The sequence below is a fragment of the Channa argus genome, chromosome 7, assembly GCF_033026475.1.
Source record: "Channa argus isolate prfri chromosome 7, Channa argus male v1.0, whole genome shotgun sequence".
NCBI lineage: Eukaryota > Metazoa > Chordata > Actinopteri > Anabantiformes > Channidae > Channa > Channa argus.
Genome location: NC_090203.1, coordinates 21,454,617 through 21,471,778, shown reverse-complemented (window position 1 = coordinate 21,471,778; position 17,162 = coordinate 21,454,617). Strand labels below are relative to the sequence as shown.

Below are 17,162 nucleotides of genomic sequence, written 5' to 3'. Positions count from 1 at the left end.
TTTACAGGTGGGGCTACATACATACACCTGATGGTTTTTGATATAAAATATTAGCATACATGTTTTTAAAAAATAATAATAATATGAAATAATACATGCTGATCATTCATTATGGGTTAATCGGCTGTCGGCACATGCAGTGATTATAAAGAGTTCCACCTTTGACCTGTAATATTTATTAATTAATGCACATTTTATATCAGTAGTGCATTCTTTTCTTAGTGGAGTTCTTTTACTGTTGTACTGAAATACTGAAAGTAGATAATCTTCTTAGTACTTTTACTTGAGTAAAAGACAAAAAAACTGAATCTGAAAATAAACTTGTTCATCACTGTGTATCAGTCACAAATGTTGGATTTCGGATCGTTTGGAGTTCTTCTTGAAGTTCATAAAACTAAAAGTTTAACATTTAAGAGCTTAGAATATGATCCGCATGAGTCAAGAACACATTATTTCTCAGGGACTATGAGAAAGTGATCCAAATGTTATACTGGTGGTAAAACAAGATTAGGGGAAAAATCTACACAAAGATAAGATTAGATGGTATTTCCCTTCCCAAGTATTTTCCTTGGATACAAGTGGGAAAGTAAAAAGAAAATTATACCAGAGCCAAATGTGATGTAATATGTCAAACTTGACATTAGAGCTATTATTGTGACTGTAAAATATATCTCATTAGAAAAATTGCCTGTCTATGCAGTCTCATTTAGATTTATTGTGTGTATGTGTATATATCTATCACTGTTTCTATTATAACAAAATACCAAGTTCTTAACTCTCAAGGGGATGTCCTTAAATGACTTTTGTCTGAGCAACATAAAAAAGACATATTAAGAACAATCAAAATATTTGCGATTTCATTTTCTCTTGATAAAGCACTTAATCGGCAAGTGGTTTGGCACTGTTCTTACACTGGATAAAAGCATTTGCCATGCACAGTACTTTATCAGGTACATAGCGAGAGCTCTAAATTTAAGGCTCCAATTTGGGATTTAGTGTAATTATTAACCTATATGGTTTTAACGACAAAGCAAACAAAATACCTTACAATGGGGCTTTGAGGTTTACACTTTTTATTGATCCTCCAAGTAGAGTTCTATCCCTGACTGCAGCCAGTCAGAACATCCCAATTCATATCAATCTTATTTTATTTTGCAATATTTCAAGAATACAGTATCTTTGTGTGTGTCTGAGTACATACTAAAACACACACACGGTGTGTGTATGAACACTCTCGTGATTAGTGTTCTCAGTGACTGGCTGGCTGATGGGGTTGATTTGTCCGACAGTGCTGTGTGTCAGGCAGGCTCAGCGTCCGCACTGGAGAACATGAGTGAAGGAGCAGATAATTGATAGTGACAAGGCGCTCCCAGCCTTAATTGCTGCTGGTGAATTAGATTACCTTTTCAAAGTGCCTTCATTAGCAGAGGGAAAGCCATACCAATGGTCCCCTGATTGGCCTCATATTGTTTTGCTGTGAACCTGCTCTGGCAGGGCACTAAAATATGTGTGTATGTCTGGGAGGGTGTGCAAGTGTTTGTTGTGGTTGGTTTAAAATTGCTCTCTAATTTTCATGTACAGTATAGTTTGACTGCATGTGTACCTGTATGCTACACACACCCACTGTCGAATTATGCCAAGTTGTAAAAGTGACAAATGTAGCAGCAACTGCTTATCTGTTTTTAGGTTTGGTGAATTCTCATTGTTGCCACGTTCCAATAATGAAATGGCCTCTATGAGGGCTTATGCAACTAAGGTAATGCAAGAAAACACTGAAGACCATTGTGCTTAAGGCATTTTGTACAACAGGGATCGTGTTTACATTCAAGATCTATGGATAAACATGGTTAGCACTTACAGAAATTTGAATGGAGAGTTATATTTACACATTTAAAAGAAAAAAGAAATAAAACATAACCTCATAAAATCCTAACCTAACCTGAAGTTTAAGCCCTAAATTGGTTTCTGGGGTTTCGGTCAGGTACCAGTGTTTTGCATGTGATCCATCAGGCTACAGCTCAGAAAACAATAGACAACAGTTAAACTGAATCATTTAGACGTAATAGCGTAGGCTGGGATGTTCCACTCTTGGCAGCATTCGCCCTTAAGTGGATGCAGTGTGGCTCCTTGTCCAATTGCAACTACAGGATCAGCACCATGGAGAGTGCCATGGTTACTCATAACGAAGGTTTTTGAATCATTACGGTAAAAGTGATTGGTCTGTGCCTTTATTTTCCATGCATCCATGTGTCCATGTCATGTTTCTGTTTCTGGAGCTAACCACCATTTTTGCAACAACCAGGACCCCTTTCCTTGTACATGGCTTAACAGATCCAAGATCAGGTGGTTAATGCTGGATGCTCTAATCCTGGATGAGGTTAACCCTGCAGAGTGGCTCTGAATAGTTTAACGATGTGGCAGAATGAAGAAAGATGGATGCAAAAAATGTCTAACAAGTTATATCTGAATCTTTATTGGTGCTATGATTGCATGTCTACTGATCTGACAGTGAATCATTTATATAATCTGTACGTATATATTCAGATCAGGTGCAAGCACAAGGAGAACCTGGGATCAGAGAAAAGAAAAGTAAATTACACAAATCTCTGCAAACCCGTTCCCGTGTGTTACTCTAACAATAACTGTGGAGACTTTATTGTGGTAAATTAATTTAAAATGAGAGATTCCTTTAAAGGCTATGACTTACCAGCATGCACAAAGAAAGTGTGTGTGTGTGTGTGTGTGTGTGTGTGTGTGTGTGTGTGTGTGTGCGCGCACAATTAGGCCTATTTATGATTGACATTAATGGCTTTTTGTGGTTAAAGGTTGCCAGGAATGTCATCAGACTGCCATTAGTGACAGATGAACGTGTTATTACATTATTTAGACATATATATTGTACTGATCTTTGATACTAACTGTATCAAAGATAGATCTCATATTACCACCTCAATTTCAGTTGATTAATAACATAAATGGCACATCTTTATTTGCGTGTACTTCCTGGTCTAGCATCTAGCACCATTTAAACCGGAAATGTTTATCTTGACCCTTGTTTATCTGTGACTAAACCCGAAAATAAACCTGTTCCCAAGTGGGTTTGAGATCCGATCAAGAGATCTGGTGTCATGTCAAATAATCAAGAATGTTAGCTGGCTAACCTGTTAATCCATGTACAAAGAACAAGCCCAGGGTGATATTGTGGTCTTCAGTGAGAATGAGGAAGAGCTACAACTGTTTTCTCACCGAAATGTTGAAGATAAAGTTTAGTTAGGGATTCTCGGGTTTTGCAGAGGCTCGAGAACTAAGTTGTCCAGTTGAACAGAAGTTTCTACAATCCTCCTGTCAGCATGAAACATAAACACCCTAAAAGCTAAAGGTGGAGAAAGAAAGGCTTTAAAGTTGCAGTAGAGGGGGGGAGTTTATTCCATGCAGAGACTGACATGAGCATCTTCTTAAAAATGACTTTTCTCCCCAAACCCAGAATTCCCAAAACCTACCCCCTCCTCACGCCCTCCTCATGTCAAGTTTCAGCTCCAGCCATTCTTTCTCATCCCATTTGTGTCTCTGTCACCCCTCCATCAACAGCCTCCAGTACACCCTATTCCCAAAAACTTACTGCCATCCCTATCCCTGTCTGAAGCTTCATGTCGGCCCCAGCCAGTCTGTAGACCCCTGCTGAGTTAAATGGAGTGTACCAGCATCAGGGGAGTTGCGTGTGCTCGGTTCAGCTCAGCTCAGCTGCCAGCATTATAAACTTACTGTGTGATTATTGTCAGAGCGAGACTCCTCTACTCAGGAGGTCTGCGCTGATGGGTACTATGTCACCGGGTACAGTCAACCATGGAAGGTGGGATGAGAGAGCAAAGGTGCGATGAACAGTAGGGGATAGAAACTAGAGCAAGAAAAGGACATGCAGCAAGGGAAGAAAAATACTGTTGGCAGGAAAAAGGTAACAGGGATTAAGGGAGAAAGGAGAGACAAAGAGAGGAAAGAGCACAAGGGAGCGACTCATCAAAGGAAAGAAAAAGCCAAGTTGAGCAAGGAAAGACTGATGAACACCTATTGCAGCAGACAAAGACAAGGAAGACACACAGAGAGTGATATAAAGAGGAAGAAGCTGAAGAATAATGTGCCAGGAGAAGAAAGAGAGGCAGCAGGGAAATCAGCAGAGAACAGAAACAGAGGAGAGACAGAGAGGGTGAGTAGAAGAGAAAGGCAAAGGGAGAAATTAGAGAGAAAAATTTTAAGCGAGTGATGTGTGATTGTTTTCTCTCTCTCTTTCTCCCTCCCTCTCTGTGTCTCCCTCTGTCTCACTCTAAACGGTCGGTATGTGGCCTGTATCTGCCGGCAAGAAGGAACTCAATTTGGGACAATTTACTCCGCAGTCTCAGCCCCGATGCACCTCAGGGACAGAGAATAGAGAGAATGAAAGTGAAGGAAGATAGAATCAGCAAGCCACACAAACACACACACACACAACACACAATTGCCGCCGAGTAGATTTCACTTAGTTAGTTCTAACTCTCCCAGGCGGTCAATACGATTGAGTTTATAAGGCTTGGAAATGAAAAGCCCAGGATAAGGTTAGATAAACTGTGTGCTATTTGGTTTTGGCCCACCTCTTGCACAAAACCCAGACAAGACAGATGGCCCAAAGGGGTTCACTGAAATCATGTCGCAAATCATGTTTGCCCCTCACAGTCTACCTGTACCTGCCTCTTTAATGATGGAAACAACTAATGATTGCCTACAGCATATTTTGCATTTTAATCATACTTACAGTACATTTATCATTCTCTGAATAAAGCACCAGTCATTTAAAGCTGATGCCTTAAAAGTTTGAGGTTTCATAAACTGACCGCAGATTTCTGTGTTTCTGTGCTGACAGATTGGCAGCCTGGAGGGTCTGTACACCCTGAGAGACAGCAGGGAGCGCTCTGAACGAACCACACTTGAGAATAGTCTTTCCTTTGCAGCAGGGGTAAGTTTTTTTTAATTTTTTTTATTGTAGCACTAAATAAGCTCTATACCACACCTATTCAGACAGTAGTTTCTGTGGAGCGGATAAGGTACATTTTGGTAAAATAAGGTTGTTCTTGTCGTGTTTTGTGTTTTTTTTTTTTTTTTTTTTTTTTTTTAATTCATTTATTTTTTTTGTTGTTGTTGTTTTTTTGACCTGAATCACTGTCTATGTAACACAGCAGGAAATGGATTTGTAACTACAGCAAATCAGAGCGTTCAGCTACTTAGACGTGACTGTTTGATACATTTAACACGGCCACGTCAAGGTGAATTCACACTCTGGCATCAGTTCTGATTTTACACAGCATGTATATGCAAATGGAAGTTCATTTGGCTGGCGTTGCTGTTTTAATCAGGGTCTAGTGTTGATTAGCGAGAAGGGGAAAAAAAGAAACAGAGCCATGTGGTGAGTAATGGCTGAAAGTTGTTTACCTTGCTTGTGAAGCTCGTTTGCCTGTTCCACCCAATATCACTTTGTGCCCCCCCCCTCCCTCCCTAGCCACTTTCGGCAAGCTGTTCTGCATCACCCTCAGACCGCACAATGCAGCCTCCTCACCGCACTTCCGTTGCCAGGGAAACCGTCACTTGCGGAGACATCCCATGACAGCGCAGGGTGAGAGAGGAGGGACGGGAGAAAGGGTCAGACATGCAGCTTTGGCCCTGTCCTCTCTCCAGAGTGCACCAGACCTTTGGCCCTTCCCCAACACACTGCCCCTTCAGTGACACACACAAACAAAACAAAACAAAAAAAACATGCTCATAGAAAATGTCTTTATACACATAGAAGGACAGACGTGCACACATAACAAATCACACAGCAGAAGCAGAAGTAAGAGAAGGAAATGAACACAAAGTAAGAGAGAGCAGAAAATTCTAAACTTTCTGATTCAGAGTTATCATCTGAATCAGTGTGCGTGTGATTAATTGAAGTAATTTATGCACAATCTCTAGTGACTCTATATATGGTTCATGATTTCATTAAACTGTAACTTTAATTGCATTTCTACCGTCGTAACTTTAGGTGAAAATGAGTTTGCATCCCTTAAATGCCCCACATTTTGTAATTAGTCTTAAATTTAATGGATTGCACAAATAATGTTTTGGAATTATGAACAATTGCACACTTAGACATTGCTTCTCCTTACAAGACAGTGTTGTTAAATACATTTCCCCTGAGCTCTCTTAGTTGGCTATTATGTTTTAACGTTGAGTAAAGACGAAATATCTTAACTTAAACCTCTTTAATTGGAAGGTTGGTGTTTTTTTTACTTTAAACAAATCAGAGTAATACAATGCACTTTAATTGCATTTTCTTATCCTGAAAACTGTCCACACAGTAATAGCTGTATGGAAGACATATTGTCGGTGAGTTATGTGTTACCAAACACAACTGTAATGTGTTAGCTAAAGCAGCTGGCCAGCTGCCAAAGCTCAGCCTATCCTTCATCCACCCACTGAAAAGACGAACCTAGTCTGCATCACACACTGTTTTTGTGATTGCATGTGAAGTGAGTTACATTATAGAACTCACTAAATAGTTTAATGCTTTTTAAACTCCTGTTCTCTGGTAAAAAAAAAACTGTTACTCATTACACTATCATAGCAAAATATACATCCTGGGATCGCACAATTAAAGCTGCAAACAAGTTTCTTTTTGTTTAAAACAAAAGCATTGCAACAGTGTTAAATCTAGTGGAACTAAACTGGAACGAAACTAAACTGTTTGTTGCTATAAATTTCTGTTGTGTTTTCCATTTAAATGGAGGTGTGTTGATGTTGTTGATTGCACATCATTAAAAGCCAGAACAAAAAGTAAGCTATACAACAACCTTGTTCAAGGTAATAAAGCCACGTGTTGAGGGTGTCTGTCACTGACAAGCCGATTCCCTTTCGTCTTAGACGTTTCAACAAAAAAAATCCAAAATGTGTTTATGCTCATTCTACTTTTGGCTGCTCAGCTAACATTATCAACCACAATAGATGATAGTATTCAATAAAAGTGTATTCCCCACTAAAACAAAACTACAGTTAAAATTATTGCAACATAGATTTACATACTGTTTAATGTGCTGGTGGATAATAATTATGTTATAACCGAACATGAAACAAGTGATAAAGAAAATCTTCACTGCTCAGACTACATACTAGAAGAATGAATCATTAGAATAATTTACACAGATGTTTCAGTGATCTCTGGATAAAGTGGACTCACTGCAGTTTACTGCAGACTACAGTGTACCATCTTCACGTGATGTTATTTCAGACACACAGAAACAATGAAAGAAAAAACTTTGGAAATGCAATAATTTGTTGTTTAAATATATGATGGAATATAATAGCAGCTACACTGTGCTGAAAACAGTCAACAGAAGTGAAAATGAAATGGCATATTTCACAAATGACATGACGTGTTGATCATACAGAACCAAACAAGTGATAAAAATATCAGAACTACTGTAAATCACAGTGGATATTCAATTTTTCAAAGAGAAATACATTAAAAGTGAATAGTTTCGGTTGAACTCATGAACACGACTGTGTTCAATCAAAAGTGTGATAAAAGTAATATGACAACCGATTAATAATAAGTCAATGGGATCTTCAGCATCTGCTGTCACTCAAATCAAACACTGAGTTTATGCAGTCCATAGGAATGGAGCTCAAATGTGAAGAGCTTATTGTTTACAGCAGAGACACACAGACACACGGAGTGGAGGTCCATTGTGGTTTCTCAGAGGAGCAGGATGTTTTGCTAGGATGTAAACCCGGCTGATGAGCCTCTCTGCCAGTGAAGCAACAATCAGCTGTTGCACTGTTAATGACATAATTAGCAGGGCTGTGGAAAAAGAGCTAAACACAAACATGGAACACAGGAACACAATACAGATCTGGAAACAGGCCTCCAAGCAGCTATCACATACTGATAATGTCTGACCTAAACCGCTAGAAACCAAAACATAACTCTTGTATCAACATAGCATATGCATAAAAGAAAATGGGCACACAGGCATATGGCTGCCGTGCGACAAGATAGTAACATCATCTCAGTGTGTTTGTTTCGTCTGTTCTCTACCATGTTTACTTCAGACTCTGCATCTCCTCAGTGACACACTTCCTAACTGTCCTAACTATCGTACCTTGCAGTTCCATTCTAAAAACAAACAGACTTGTCTCTAACTAAACTCCACAATGACCTTTTGCAAAATGCCTGAGATCCTGACCCCCTGCCAGCTCGTGACATACACACACAGAAACCTGCGGATGCGCTACACACTTAATAGACATATAGAAATATTAACTTTGTGAAGTATGTACTGGTCTTCTGTATGTCTAGTCTTCTTTGAATGGTTTTTATTTCCTTGTCTTAAAATACATCTGAGATTAATATTTGCTGCAGCTGTGTGTAGGCCATGTGTAATTGTTTTGCCACCTTTTACTGTCAGTAGCAACGCACAGAAAGAGGTCAAATATTTATTGTATACAGCTGGTGTGTAATTTTCTAAATGTGAAACTTTAAAGAATTATGAAAGAAGTGACTGGTTGTCTCATTCTTCTCACCGGGATGTAACCGCCAGAAGCCACGGTTAGGTCCAACAATCTACCAATCAATTATGGCACTACCCTCGTTTCTGTGACATTTAGCCAGCTAATGTAGTGTTGGCTCATTATTAGCATTACACTTATAAATGAGTCTTTGATGCAGGTGTGTAAGGTTTTGCTGGTCTGGGTTAACAGCAAAGTCCCATATCGTCACACAGTCCATTAGAGTACGTAGTCCAGCTGTTACAAAAAAACATGAATGACAGCTCTTTTCTATTCAAGTGTCCCAGTGCAGTTGCAAATGAAAGAATGCATACACTCATCATGCATGTCATGGCAACATTAAATATTTAGTGCTTTGGAACTGTTATGCTAAATGTACAGCAAAACATCTTTTAATAAATGGGCAACCCAAGAGTTTGGTGCATATGATTTAATTTAGTTGAGGATTTCTTATATCAACAAGGGTCTTAATTGTACATAAAAATACACATTCAGCCACTAAGATAATTAATAATAAATTAATAAATAAATAGATGTTATTGGGAGGTGGAGCCACTTTCCTAGGTCTGTAAGACGCAACCTGTCTTTTCAGCATGTCTATACCGCAACACTATATTTATGAATGGTAACCATGTTTTGTCTGAGTAATTAATGTTAAAATAATTAATATTATTTGTGAATATGTGCTCTTTGTTTGCTGTTTTATACAGGGGCCTGAAATAGTTGTGCTGTCAAAAAAAGTCCAGTAGCTTTTTATGGGTTTTGAGAATCATTACATTCATTTAAACAAGCTACACAGACCTATTTTTAGGTATCCTAAGGTATCCAAAGGTTGAGTAATATTAATGTGCATACTTATAATAAAATGCTGTTACATAGTAGATCTTCAAATACAAAACAAGTAGCAAGCTAGAAAGTATTATGAAGCTAGTTTTTTTTGCTTGGTTCCATCTTAATGCTACAGATGTCTCTCTGTATCTCTCTCTCACACCCACTCCTATATCCACACAAGACAAAAACATTAGAAATTCCCCTCAATGCTTCCTGAGTGCTGGAGCATTTGTGTGCCTTTTCCACTCCTTTTTCCCCCCATTTCTCTTTTCTTTTTCTTTCTTTTCTTTTTTGATATTTTTTTATTTTTAAGACTCCAGTCACATCCACAATCCCGCGGCCCTATAAGAAGCTTTCACGCTTTTTGGTTTGCTTTAGATGTTTAATACCCCCTCTCTTTTGTGTCAGGGAGCTGGAGAGGCGTTAAGAAGCGCTGATAAACCCCACTTAGATCCCTTCCTGGCCCGTCACCCCAGCCTGCCGGGCCGCTTTAGCAGAGAACTGATCTGTGACGGCCTGCCACTCAAACTGAGCACTTCTGAAGGCTGACACAATGGAGTGAGCAACACATCAGAGAGCCCAGGGGTGGGTGGGGAGGTGGAGGAAGGGAGGGTGAGGCGAAGGAGGGAGAGGAGGCCAAGAGGTGCCCTAAAAGAGGGCTAGAGGAGGGGCCAGAGTGTATCTCCCTGTTATCATTTTCCTCTTTCAATTAATGCAATTTCCCCCCTCCCTCTTATTGCTTCTCACCAATGTAGTACATTTTTTTAAGTGTGTGTGTTGGGTTCACCGTTCAACTTGTAGTTGGCAGTAACCCACACACCACAAACGTCGCTCCTATGTCTGTTTTCTCTCTTTGGTCAGGACTATCAGTCTGGCAGCTGGAGATGAGAGACTAAACCAAGAGGCAGGCAGTTGGTGGAGGGCGGGGGGGGTGAAGGGGTTTGGACCAGATAGGGATCAGCAGTGCATCAAGGTCTGGGTGCGGGTGACAGTGCGGCACCCAGCACATTCACTGCAGTGTGGTGTAATGGGTCCCAGCCAGGGTGGGGTCAGCGGAGCATCAGTAAGCGCAGCGTTGTGATTGACAGGTAGTGGGAGGGGTGAGCTTGGACTCTCGGCTGGGGGAAAGCATGTGGCCACTGCCGCTACCATCACCATCACTTTCCCAGGGGGCTGTGGGTGGGTAGCGAAGCCCAAAATGTCAGCGCTGATATCTTTGCAGCTCGGCTCCTATCACACTGCTGCAGCTGCCTTCCATCTACCACATGCACTCATTCATATAGAGACAAGGGAGTATACTGTTCACACACACACACACACACTTTTCCTTCTGTTTTCTGCCTACATTTCTCAATCATTCACTGCTATCATTCACTACTATAAAGTCTTATTTGTTCACACACACACATGTGCGAAAACATTTTACTCCCTCATGTCTTCTCCTTCTCCTCCTTCACATTCACATTGTACCTCTGTCAATTCTACCTCAGCCGTTCAATCATGCAAGTTCTCCACTCCAACAAAATTAAAACTTTGTTGAAAAAACTGCTGGAAAACAGGTTTTCCAGAGAAGTTTTTATGTTCTGCCTTTGTCATTTTTTCACTCATCTCAAACCTTCACTCTTTCAGTCTCTCCCTTCCCATTTAGCCAGGCTTTTATTTTGTTGCCTATATGCAGCAGGATGATGAATGTGCTGACAGTAGAGAGGTCAGTGTCACAGACAGTGTGGTCAATTGCCCCTCATCCCCTGAGCCTAACCTTGAGCAGCACCCCCTAAAGAGTCTCAATCTGCCATTAGGGCCCACGCCCCCCCCCCCCCCCCCCCCCCCCCCCACACACACACACACACACACACACACATACACACACTCTACAGACATTCCCTAGTGAGTGTGTGCCATTAGTAGCTGGCAGGGCCTGGTTTGACAGAGAGCGATTAGCTCCCTATCATGTGTATTGATCACTCTGTCCTGGCTGCTCCTCCAGGGGAGGGGTTGGAAGGGGTGTGCAAGTTAGTTGAGAGTACACACACATGCAGTATGATCTATGCATGTTGTTCTGGTATTTATAAATAGATGCGTATATATGATGTCTGAAACTGTCTGATTGGACTGTACTACTTGGGACAAGCTGTCATTGTGTGACTACTAATGTCCCTCCTCTATGTGTGTAATGTGTGTATGTTTGTAATTTGTCTTTGTGTGGTTGTGTGTGTGTTGGCATTGTGGAATATATTTTATGAATATACAATAATGTACAGTCAGATAATAGTTAATGAAAGGTAACCACATTTTTTGTGTATATAATTGTGCACAAATTATATCTTCAAATTTTATTTTGCCTAAAATGCCATTGCATTGTATTACACACATTACATATGTAAATGAAAACAATGACGTTTTTTTCTTGTTTCACTCATCATAGTGATGTTTTATTTCATGAGCTGAGGGCCAATGCTGAGTGTAATACCAGCATTGCCACTGTACACATATAAAATCCACTTTCTTATCAATGTATCTTGTATTTGATATCGAATGCTCCAATAGTCCCCCTCACCCTAAACCCATCTTCCTGGATGCTTTAGACCAGCTTCCAGTTCTTCTTAATTGAGTCTAATTGAAGAACATGAAGGGGGAATAAAGCAAGCAGGCTTTTACAACATAAAAGACTGTAGCCGCCTTTCAATAGTATTTATTTTCAACCTCTTCCACTCTGATTTAAGTGTAAGAGGACAATAGTGGCCTGACACTGATATGTGTGTGTGTGCGTTTGTATTTGTGTGGGTGTGTGTGTGTGTGTGTGTGTCTGTGATCTGTTGTTTGATTTAGTGTGCCCACCTTCACAAGGACCAGCCTCTTATCAGATCAAAGCTGCCAGCAGTGGCCTATGAAAGGAGGTGTGTGTGTGTGTGTGTGTGAGAGAGAGAGAGAGCAATGTGTGAGTGCACGCATGTGCATGTGTGTGCACTGTGGAGGACAGAGGTGTAGGTGAGGCGGGGGTGTTTTCGTTGCTTTTAACCCAGGACAATGGGACTGCAAAGGAGAGAGCGAGCGAGTACTCTTTGAACTAATGAAGAGGAAACCTTTTACTCTCCTCCATAAGGATGCCCAGCTCTCCCTGTGCTATGGAGTTTCCTGCTTTCAAAGTAGAATGAAACAGAATAGAACAAAATAGTTCATTTGCTTCACACTTCTCACTGTTTTGCTTTTATCCTCATAAACCCACAGTCCGAGACAAAAAGCCGTACAAAGCCAAAGTAAGACTTGAGAAGTGGCTGAAGATTATTAGAGCTGGTGTACATAAGTATCTATTGTTGGACCAGGGTGTTAGCACAAAAATAGCTAATACAAGATAATACAAATTAGATTTTGTGTGTGCATTTTCTTCAAACACCAAAGCCATCAAAATTTCACATTTTCCTTGAAGTAATCCATTACTCTGTGTTGTAATTTGCAGGTTCACTGGGTGCAGAGGCAGAGCGGTCGTTATAGAGAAAAACGTGTTCCTGTGTCAAGAAAGGAGCAAAGTATTACTTACCGTAAGTTTTGACTTCTTTTCTATAAACCCTTTATTTTTATGGTTATAGTAAATATTTGAATATTTATGCACAATGCTGGTGGGGGTGGCTGAAGCTCAGTTGGTAAGGCAGTCTTCCATCCACCACAGGGTCAGTGGTTTGATCCCCAGTTCCAGCTATATGTCAAAGTGTCTCTGGGCAAGACACTGAACCTCTAAAAGCCCATTTCCATCCCTAGCTGTGCAGTGCTAGTCCAAGCCCGGTAGAAATTGGGGAGGGTTGCGTCAGGAAGGGCATCTGCCATAAAAAAAAACAAAAAAAAAAAACAACTGTGCCAAATCAACATGCGGACAATGATCCGAAAGGACAAAAAGATTTCATTAAAAAAACAAAATGCACATTGCTGGTAGTTCTGTAAAGTTCTTTTACAAAAAACAAGTTTGGTACTATACAGGAGCAAATACAACCTCTAAAGTGTATGACTCAATTTTGTAAAATACAAATCAACATCGATATTCTTTGACAATCAAAATACAATATGATATTTTACCCCTTAACAAATGCATGTGCATGTATTGTAAACAAGTAGAAAACATAATTCTCCTTGCACTAAAAAGACCAAGAGGTACAATCATGTCCAAAGGTCCAGCATGAATATGTAGACTTCACAAACATTTGCAGCAGGAGATGCAGAATGTGACGGTTTACAAAGACAGAACAGACAAAAATAAAGCTGTAACAAACAAATTGAATACATTACAACTGATGTCTAAACCAAAGTGCACATGTTAAACATGTGTACAGCCCGTGGACCTTTGTATGTGGGTAACTGATTATCCAGATTAGAATATTAATGATTTAACATTAGTCTGAATTGTTCTTTTTGTTTTTTTTAATATTGCTTAATAATGATCCTCAGCTGTTGTCATAGCAGCAACTCCTTCGGACAAAACTTCTAAATTGCAAGCTTTTTTACAGTTAGCCGGATCAGAACTAAGACATTATGTCATTTTCAGATACACCCTTTTCTAAAGATAATAAGAAATAGTCTGATGATGTAATCCTCCAATCCAATTTAATTTACTACTTTCAAACATGATGAAATAGAAAAATGACTGTTCACAAACAGACACAAACGCACACAATCATTTTCAGAATTTGCCATACTCTGACCTAAAACACATAAAGTCAACTGAAAGATTAAAAGATACATTTCTTACAAGCCTATTAGGAAGGACTTCATTAGTTATGATTCAAGATCACTCATATTCATAACAGATTCACTGTAAATATCTCATTTAACAGTAATGAAAGTGGCAGCAGTCAAAAACAATGTAACAAAATGAGGGTCAAAGAACCAGTAATAAAAATGCTGAAAACAACATGAAAAACTACTTATGTACATCAGTGCAATCCAGGATGGTTTGTAGCAAACCACCTCAATTACCTGCAGTCACCCAATCAAACATATGATCATCGTTTCAACTCCTTTGGCCTTTTTAAAGAACAAACACAAGATAATATCCAAAATTAACAAATCACACAAGTACAGTACAGTTACAGGCAACACTCGAAGAGTTTTTCAGTAATTCAGTGGTATTACCTGCTTAATACATTGGCTTTTTTAATGTATGTTTTTCTATTCTTCTAAATCATTTATCAGGAGCAATTATAATATTTTCTTTTACCGCACTGTTGTAACGTTTAGCACTGGATGATATGTGCAATTGTCAAAAGAGTTACGCCTTTTTATGAGCTGACATTTTGAAGCTAATTCTTGTCAACATTTTTCTTTCACATTGGTACATTTTTTTTATTGTGAGTCTGGGTGTGATAGGTTGCGCTGTGTGGTGCTCATTTCCTAACAATTTGTGGCATTGCTGTTCAGAGCTGTTTGTTATTTGTTAATTAGTCTGACAGGTACCGCTGACAAATCAAAAAAATACAGTACCGTAAGGACATGACACTAATAAACTATGTCATTATAGATTTCTAACTATTCAATTAAACTGGTTAGATACTCTACGTATATAACCTACCTAACTGATAGACAAGTAGCTTTGAGCTTATTTGTGTCTTTAAAATTTTGTTTATTCATATTTCTGCCCCTAGTGTACATGCTAACCAAGACTGCTATAAACTAGGACCAAGCATTGCAAAAAGAGCTAGATGTAGCCCATCATCTGAACCTTGGGTAACTTCCATCAGTGTTTCCTAATAATTATTTTAACTGTGACACACAGTTAAAATAAGTCTATATTTACACAGTCTATATTTGTACCGCCAAAGTTTCAAAATGTTTTAGACATTTTTACACTTCTCATGATTTGGTAAAATATCTCTAATGTGTTTGGCATTGTTTTAGCCATGCATCTCTCTCCAAATCAGTCAGCCTGTTTGCAAACTTCAAATATCTCCAAAGAGCATTAACAACATGGGTCCATGCTGTTTTCAGCCTGTCTGACCATGGTTCTCAAACTTGTCCAGTTAAGGTTAGCAGCTTCCCATTTTAGCAGGCACTAATCTTTGTTGTTTCCAATTAAAACATCAAACAGCTGGTCATAGAAGTGGTCGCTAACTAACATTAATTCAGTGGCAGGACTTACACTGATGACAGGTCAAACTAAAACTCTTTTCAAGCTTCAGCATGGCACTGCTGCGTATTAAACATCTTCATGAGGGCATCACGTTGCTAAAAATGTCTGGTGGACATGAGCTGCCAGCTAAGATATTTCTATTCATACCGAGCATCTTTGGTACTAACATTAGATTACTCACATCGCTCAGATTAAATTAACAAATTTCGTGCTGGATTCACTTTCAATAAATAAGAGGCGCCCTCATTTTTATAGGGTCACCAGTGCCTCAAAAAGAATTTTAGGAAATAGTCTGTTTTAATTACCAGTAGGGCACAAACTTGTTTACAAGAGCATATAGTCCTTCATACTCTTCTAATGCACTTAACAAGGGACTCTGGATCCCCCGTAAAGGGTTGTAGGGCCATAAAATCTCACAAAATCCAAATTATATGTAAGTATGTACACTGATCAGCTACAGCATTAACATCTCCTTTTAATGTTGTGGACACCACAGGCCCTCTGATTGGTCTGCAGTAAGCGGTGACACACTGTGTCCTGATGCCTGTAACTCATGGCCAGCAAAATACTGTTCCCCCGTCCACCACAACATTAAAACCACTGGGTGGTAATAATGTTATGGCTAATCGGTGTGGGTCTGTGTGTCTCTGTAATGAGTTTTATACTTCTGTATAAAAAGAAAGGGGGGAACAAAAGGATTTTTTTTGTGTATGTGTGTGCTTTTGTTTCTCAAATGGTCCATTTTGGCTAACAGGAACTTTATGTGTAATGCTTCTTACTTGTATTTTTGGATAGATGCTCAATGTTCTGTATTGTGTGCCAGTTTTAAATATCTCAAACATGATCATTTTTATGCCAAACACTGTTTCTTGGCAGGGTGGAAAAGCCTCATTATGGGACACTAAACTCTATTATAGCTTAGGATACAAATCGTAATAGTACTATTAGTGACTGATAGTGTAATGGATTTTTGTATAACCCTAAACACATAATTATAGGTTAAAATTGTAACATTTATTTTGAAATGTTAATATGGAACAGTGTGTGATTGTCATAATTCTTATTGGATGTACTTCATAAAATCATGCTTAAGCACATGTTCTATAAAAAAGGAACATACGCCAGTATGTCAGTAGTTCATCATCATATTATTTATGACAATGTATGTTATTTGTTTAATTAGTTACTTTTAGTTATTTACACTCTGCCTGGTGTTCACTTTAATTTAGTGGGAAACCTTAATGCTCTCAAATTATTTTCTATAAATAACTATAACGTTTTTGCATAACAATAATAATTTAAGACGCATACATGTACAGTGCTATGACATCCTTAATTAATGCTAAAGCTTGAAAATATATTTATTCTTGTTGGTTTGTCTTTCAAAAAAGAGCTTTCTATTTACATTTGGTGTGATACAGTACAGTACAGTAATAATTTCTGTTAAGCATATTGCGATACATAAGATAGCAAACAAACCGATTGTTTTCAGCATACATGTGAGAAGGAGTGGGTGGAAAGGAGTCAATGACAGTGAGATGGAGTGTTGTGCAGAGGTGAAAATGTGAGAAAAGAGAGAGAGAGGTACTGAGGGTAACATGGAAAGAAAGGTGCAGGCCTTGATGAGCTGATAGCTCATCCAGAGACT

The 17,162-nt window shown here is 39.1% G+C and overlaps 1 protein-coding gene across 2 annotated transcripts in view; it reads left to right on the top strand.

Annotated features, from left to right (window-relative positions):
* LOC137129789 (furin-like protease kpc-1) overlaps window positions 1-17,162 on the top strand; it is a 156,390-nt gene that overhangs the window by 16,731 nt on the left and 122,497 nt on the right. For both annotated transcript variants that reach the window (XM_067509060.1, XM_067509059.1), the window contains exons 3-4: window positions 4,892-4,984; window positions 12,857-12,938. In XM_067509060.1, coding sequence (XP_067365161.1) covers window positions 4,892-4,984; window positions 12,857-12,938 — 175 coding nt within the window. The remainder of the gene's footprint in view (window positions 1-4,891; window positions 4,985-12,856; window positions 12,939-17,162) is intronic.